This window comes from Lissotriton vulgaris, chromosome 10, assembly GCF_964263255.1.
Source record: "Lissotriton vulgaris chromosome 10, aLisVul1.2, whole genome shotgun sequence".
Taxonomy (NCBI): domain Eukaryota; kingdom Metazoa; phylum Chordata; class Amphibia; order Caudata; family Salamandridae; genus Lissotriton; species Lissotriton vulgaris.
In genome coordinates, this window is record NC_141698.1 from 778,603,210 (window position 1) to 778,609,733 (window position 6,524).

At 43.6% G+C, this 6,524-nt stretch overlaps 2 protein-coding genes across 4 annotated transcripts in view; one reads left to right on the forward strand and one right to left on the reverse strand.

Annotated features, from left to right (window-relative positions):
* Nucleotides 1-1,422, reverse strand: part of HNRNPA2B1 (heterogeneous nuclear ribonucleoprotein A2/B1) — a 244,146-nt gene extending 242,724 nt beyond the window's left edge. Inside the window, exon 1 of the mRNA XM_086941690.1 lies at nucleotides 1,208-1,422. Coding sequence (XP_086797816.1) covers nucleotides 1,208-1,228 — 21 coding nt within the window. The 5' untranslated portion in view covers nucleotides 1,229-1,422. The remainder of the gene's footprint in view (nucleotides 1-1,207) is intronic.
* Nucleotides 1,423-1,952: 530 nt separating this feature from the next.
* On the forward strand, nucleotides 1,953-5,650 carry CBX3 (chromobox 3). 3 transcript variants are annotated; one of them, XM_086941691.1, is made up of 6 exons: nucleotides 1,953-2,106; nucleotides 2,644-2,749; nucleotides 3,778-3,920; nucleotides 4,133-4,301; nucleotides 4,572-4,666; nucleotides 5,079-5,650. In XM_086941691.1, the coding sequence occupies exons 3-6, from the start codon at nucleotides 3,784-3,786 to the stop codon at nucleotides 5,203-5,205; spliced, it is 528 nt and encodes a 175-aa protein (XP_086797817.1). In that variant the 5' UTR covers nucleotides 1,953-2,106; nucleotides 2,644-2,749; nucleotides 3,778-3,783; the 3' UTR covers nucleotides 5,206-5,650. The 3 variants fall into 3 exon arrangements, with proteins under 3 accessions (XP_086797817.1, XP_086797819.1, XP_086797818.1); XM_086941693.1 differs by lacking the exon at nucleotides 2,644-2,749 and having other exon boundaries at nucleotides 1,974-2,106; XM_086941692.1 differs by lacking the exons at nucleotides 1,953-2,106; nucleotides 2,644-2,749 and adding an exon at nucleotides 2,894-3,077.
* Nucleotides 5,651-6,524: the final 874 nt, after the last annotated feature.

Below are 6,524 nucleotides of genomic sequence, written 5' to 3' on the forward strand. Positions count from 1 at the left end.
TCGGTAAGTTGCCTGTATAGGCAAGAAATAGTGCAGCAAAAATGGAAAAATAGCTAGGGCACTGGCAAGACCGGTTGGCAGTAAAACTAATACATATAAACTCCCTGAACTCTGGCGGCACCCTGGATCAAAATTGTTGTCAATGTGTTCCTCCTCTCTACAAACCAGCTCAGTTCGGCACAGCTTCCGAGTAGCAAAGATTGACACTACAGACTAACTGGAATTCAGGAAGCATTATAAAACCGTCTCTCCCATACCAAATTATGAAGGGCCTCCACAAGGAGCCGATTAACAATTTGCATTACAATTAATAAATTGCAGCGACGCGGCTAAGAGGAGCTTCACCCAATGAAACAGTACTGTGTTTTTATACGCATGACAGACATGCTTTCAACATTGGACACTCCCATCAACAATACAATTCAAAACCACGCGGGCTATACGGAAGAGCCTGTTGCCCAATCGCACAACACTTCGGGGCCAGGCCATCAATCATTTACGCTTTATAAACAAGCCTACAACATACATGGTAGTGGCAAATCAATGAGAATTTACCACAAGGGCAGAGATACCGGATGACCCCGATTTAATTCAGTTTTGGTAAATTAACCACATGAACTCCCGTTGTGCGACACCCAGGTCTCTATTTTAGATACCCAAGTCCCCAGTACCCAGAACAAGCGGTTTAATTGAATGCATGCCTCAACTTCGAGAAAGTATTTGTCGTGCTTACCAAAACGATTGGAAACAGACCATCCCAACATAACAGACTCCCTAACACATTCTTGAAGACTCGTTAGGTAGAGAGATGACAGCTAACCCCAAGAACATGAACGTTCGTTTCAACTGATACCTTCGTAATCATATCATAATTAAACCCAAATCTCCGCATACCTCTCTCTAGGACTACGGAAACATATTATTAGGCCAAGCCGAGAAGCCGTAACACCTAGCCAAAGAGGCGGAGCACGCGAGATACGCACACTTTATCAAATATGGCTGCCTTCACGGATTGCTGTCAGGAGAAACCGGCTAAATGGCCCACTGATCACCATGAGCTGAACGTATTGTCTTCGTGCCGTTACTTTTCCCTTCACACGCGACCTGCAAGTCACTCACTGCTCAACCACCAACACTCATCACTAGTACGTAGAGCGCACTGAATCGTTTGGCTATTGTGCTGCCCGCATCATCAATCGGGGCTTACCTCCATCCTTCGTCTCTCCATATAAAAAACGATAAAATCTAAACTGTATGGGAAGAAAACGGGATATGAGGAAAATCTGTCACAGACGGCGCGTGCACACAATAAATGTTCAGCCGACGTATTCCCCTATCTTGTAGATAACCAGCTGTAACCGGATCCCACGCTCTAGAACTTTCTGACTGTAACGACTCCCCCCCTCCTTCACACACTACGTCACTCCCCTACGCTAATAGCGTAGCTGTCTGGTCTCGCTAGGCGGGACGCTGGTATTGCAAACAGTGGCGACGCCTACCCATGATCCCACACGTGACGTAAATATCAGTCTACAGCGTAGCGTAAACCTATGTAGTGAATTGTGTTCCACCCACGTCTAAAATACTTGGAGGGTGGTAGAAATAGGATTGCCGAAATGCTGATCTCCTGTTCTTCGTAGATATTCAGCGCTGTTATACATAAAAAAAGCAAATCCTTTACAATCGAACAATGCAATGCCTGCTTGCACAAATAGCTCGTCATGTACACTCAAGACACCCAAGTGGGGCTTATTCGTAAAATTCAAAGTTACTGTACTGTAACCCGAACACATAGCTTGATTATTTAAAATATATTGATTTATATTATTCTCTGCCATGTGCTGCATTAAGATAGGACCATACAAGGCGGGGTTTTCAATGGCATGGAGGAGGAGGTTTTGTTAGAAGTGCGTCACCCAGTTAAGCGCCCGCCTACTTCCCCAAGCTCTCGCGTAGTTTAGTGAAATAAAAAAAAAGTGGCTGGTGTTCATTTTGGCGCGCCTCTATCGAAATACCAGTTCAATAGGACATAAGCCGGTAGGGTGTACAGAACGGGCTTTTAGATTCATCACATCTGTCCGTTCTTTTGGAGAAGCAATCAGCCGGGTAAGTGACTCGATGTTGGCTCCTTTCTCGTGAGCTAGGCTAAGTTTTCTCTCCGCGCGTTCCTGCTTAACCCCGCGCTTATTCTAGTAATCTATAACGGCCTCTTCCCCATCACAATGACTGCACGCGCCCCACCCACGTCACAGTTCGTTACATCTGAAGGTGCATTAACCTGGCCTCTTATGTACATTCTGCTGAAACTGATTTCTCCAAATGGCGTAGGGGTGTTCTCTTTGCGGGAGGGTGCGTTTGGAGTAGGCGCTGCGCTTCCACTACATGAATTCTGCGAAAGCGGATGGCACGCACTATATCCATTAACATCCCCTTAAATCTCCTTGCTTTCCCCTATTGCCCCCTCTTCCATGCGTACCCCTTGTTAGACAAGATGGCGGCTTGCGTGCTCTGTGCTAGTCTATTCTGCAGCTTTAGCCGTGCAAGCGTAACGGATACTGCTCCCCCGTACTTTGCGCTCTCCTGGTATGTGGATTCACGTAGGAAATAATATGCTTTGCTTTTCTGCCCTAAATTGTATTGCAGCGTGTTGTGAGCACTGTCGCCAGGGCAGGGAACTCCCCGGTTAGCGTCTAGAGGCAGGCTGGGTCCCAACGGGGCAGAAGGCGTCGGCGAGACGCAGACTAAATCGGCAAGTTTTTTAATTTTCCGTCCAGTTTTGGTTTTGTGGCGGGGGCTGCTTTCTAAATGTTCTGTTCATTGTGAGGCCATGCGGTCTGGTGTTGGCGGGAGGGGCTTCTCCCGCTCTGAGTGCATGAGGGCGGGGTGGGCTGTTGATGCTCTGAGCCTGACTTTCTGAAGCTGCTGCTGTCCGCAGGTTGTTAATAGCTGGAACCGCCTTTCTTTGTGTTTTTTCCCATATATTTTATTATTTGCGTGATTGTTCTACTGCCGTCACGCCGAAATCAAACTATTGAGCTGTGATCCACCGTCGTGCTGCCTCGGAGGAGCCAAAAAAGGTTTGGTTATCAAGGGTCTTGGTTTTCATGTTGCTCGCCTACATGGGACGGACAAAAATGGCTCCACAGGTCGACGAGCGTAATCTAGAAACCCTTCTTTGAGTGGCCCTTGCAAAATTACGCCCTTGCGTAAAAATCGCTGCCTATTTGGCAGTGTTCATACCTTAGTACATGTATAGGTATAGTTTGAATTGCCTCTTGGCATGTCTCTTACATCACATATACTAGTATGGCTCGCGCGCTATGACGCCGTTCCAGGGATGACCGTGTGCCATGCCCTACACAAAGATTGTATTTATTAGTACCCCCCACGCAAGGACTATTAAGTTAGTTCAGTAAAGTTTTGGTGTTATAGATACTCCATTGCAGGTTATTTAAGTAAAATTTTATAGGCTGTTTTTACCCAAGACCTTCTTACCTCATTCATCAGCTGCTCTATTCCGCCTGAAGCACTTGGCCCGGAAACTACAGTGGATGGGGTTAACGTGTTAACACTAATTTCTTAATGGGCTTCACTGAGTACTTGCTTTAGTATTGTGGCTTCTATTAGAATGGATGGTGGACGATAACACAATCAACGTTCCACATTAACTAGGTGTAAGAAATTCAAAAGTGGCATATGGTGGTCCCAAGCTGTTGAATAAGATGCGTATCACTACTAAAATGGTTTGGTATTACTTCATTTTTTGTTGTCTTTTAGCAAAAAATGGGCAAGAAGCAGAATGGCAAAGGAAAAAAGGTAGAAGAAGCGGAACCAGAAGAATTTGTGGTGGAGAAAGTCCTGGATAGGCGTATTGTCAATGGGAAAGTTGAATATTACTTGAAGTGGAAAGGGTTTACAGAGTATGTTCTTTGTAATGTATACTTTACCTTTTATGTGTGTGATTGCTGCATGTATATTATGTGGTGGGAAAACTTGTTTACTAACACCATAGTTAAAACGTTGTGCAGACTGGACTTCTACATAGCAGAGCAGCTAATCTTTGTGATTTTGGCAAGGAGTGAAACTTCACTCCAAATCATCGTAAGACGCGCGTTTTTGTTATCTTTTTCAGTGCTGATAACACTTGGGAACCTGAAGAGAACTTAGATTGTCCGGAACTAATAGAAGCTTTCTTGAACTCTCAAAAAGCTGGCAAAGAGAAGGCGCCAGAGGCCGCTAAAAGGAAGTCTCTGTCGGATAGTGAATCTGAGGACAGCAAAACCAAGAAGAAGAGAGAGTCTGTAAGTATATTTGCTTTCACGCTGTTGAAGTAATTTTCCTGACCTTTAGGTAACCGTGGCTGTGGTGTAATCAACTGACTGATATTCTAGGTCTTATGAAAATCTAAATCTTTTTTCTAATCGGCTAAAAATGATATTTTTGGACCCGTTATGCTTCACTCATTCATAGATACTTGGTGAAAAGGAAACGGATTGTCTCGGCTGGGGGGCGGGGTGTTGTTGTGAAACTCGTGCAGTCATTAAGTTCTCATCATTTTAACCTTCTGGCAGATCGACAAGCCAAGGGGCTTTGCTCGTGCCCTAGACCCAGAGAGGATAATTGGAGCTACAGACAGCAGTGGAGAACTTATGTTTCTTATGAAATGGTAAGACTGACTTTGTGTGGGGTGATTTGAAAAAAAGGTACCTTGTTACTGGTAGGGGATTGGGGCGGGTTGGCTTCCCCTTTATTGTGGATTTCTGTTGGGCCGCCCCTACAGAGTTGGTCCTTCAGTTGGTAGGGTCTTTTTTGCCCACTAATGGCGTACTCAACAAATTTAGTTGGATGTGGTAAGTGTTTTGGGACATGGTCTGAGTGCTAACAATTGAAGTATGACACTAAACCCAATCACGATGATTACACACACCGCAACACCGGTGATCAAGAAAGTAGCACTGTTTGTCTGTATGAAATGTGGCATGTCTTTTAATCTATAACAATGTACACTTTCTTTACAGGGGGGGAGGGGTCGACTATCATTGCTATGTCTTATTCTCTCGTACCCTTTTAATTTTTAGGAAGGACTCTGATGAAGCAGATTTAGTGCCAGCAAAAGAAGCAAACGTAAAGTGTCCTCAAGTTGTGATTGCTTTTTATGAAGAACGGTTAACTTGGCATTCCTGTCCAGAAGACGAAGCACAATAACTTGCTTTTTAAACCTGAAGTACTGTAAAGATTCGTTCACAACAGTGTAAGAAAAAAACAATTCTAGATTTTTTTTCTTTTGTAGAATTTTTGGCATCAACAGTAGATGGCAATGGCAGAGTAAAGCTTTCTGCAGTTTGCTTTACTTTACAAAAGAAGACAGCATCTTGAGAGAGCCTTTCCTCACATGAGGCTTTTATAAACCCTAACATTACATGTCTACCGAATTCTCAACATACAAGCAGACCTGCAGTTGTTTTTTGTAATGTTTGATGTGCATGTATTCTCCTCCTGGCCTGTCTAAAACGCTTGTAGCGTATGCCCTCGACTTCTACGGGCTGCCTGGGAATGTTCATGTAGTAAATGGAATGTTATCCGACTGTATATTGTTTACTTCATTGTAAATACTGGTGAGAAGTGTTCAATAAAATAGTTTTATATTCTTGACCGTGGTTCTTTTAACATTGGAACTAAACTTTTAGTTACAAATTCAAGTATTGCTTGACTGTTAAGTGTCGGATTTTAAATTGCAGTGATTTTCTCACAATGTACAGTAGCAGCCAAATTATTTCTAGACAAATGCCCAAATCCACAAAAAATGCGTTGACTCTGAATCCAGAGAAGCGGGGGTTTCGGGATAACCAGTCCACAATGATCAATTGGCCTGTGTTTACCTGGTGGTTAATCTGATGAGTAATACTTGTTTCGTGGTCTACTAGATCAGGCATCCGCCGTCCCAATCAATTAGCCATGTTACCTATAAAAAGTACACTTTATATCAAGAATGCAGTGATTGTATTTAAGAATTATTTTATGGTCGCTATTTGTACAGGGTGGAGGAACACAATGCAAACCGTGACACAACTACTTGGCCAGCTTAGTTGAGTAGTTCAGTGTGGAAATTCCACGTTTGATCATTAATGCTATAAAAACAGCCAGGTGTGAACTGTTTTTGAACGGTTGGCCACAATGGTATACTGTCTGTTTTATTTGAGGGAGGAAACTAAGGTGGTAACAATGGTTAGTGGAGAGTAGACTAGCAAAATAAGATTTCCCAGAATTTGAATTTATTTTTATCCTCATCCTCGATCTTTTTACTGGCATGGTCACCGTTCTCCGTATGTATAAGAACAGGTCGCCCTCCTAAAAAGTCATATGAAGAAATGAGCCCAGAAAATGGGTTCGGAGACCTGTCTCGTTGGCTATCTAAAAACTAATATTAAGTGTAGCCGAAAAAAGAGAGAAATGTCTGTCTTTTAGTCCCCTCACTCACCGGAGTTTCCTCAGTGACATGCTTAATCATTGGGGCCATCCCAGTT

Excerpts from the sequence above, each read along its gene's own strand:
- CBX3 (XM_086941691.1), top strand. The coding sequence starts at position 3,784 with ATGGGCAAGAAGCAGAATGGCAAAGGAAAAAAGGTAGAAGAAGCGGAA. Across the intron at positions 3,921-4,132 it reads AAGTGGAAAGGGTTTACAGA|TGCTGATAACACTTGGGAAC; the intron begins GTATGTTCTTTG and ends TATCTTTTTCAG. Across the intron at positions 4,667-5,078 it reads CTTATGTTTCTTATGAAATG|GAAGGACTCTGATGAAGCAG; the intron begins GTAAGACTGACT and ends TTTAATTTTTAG.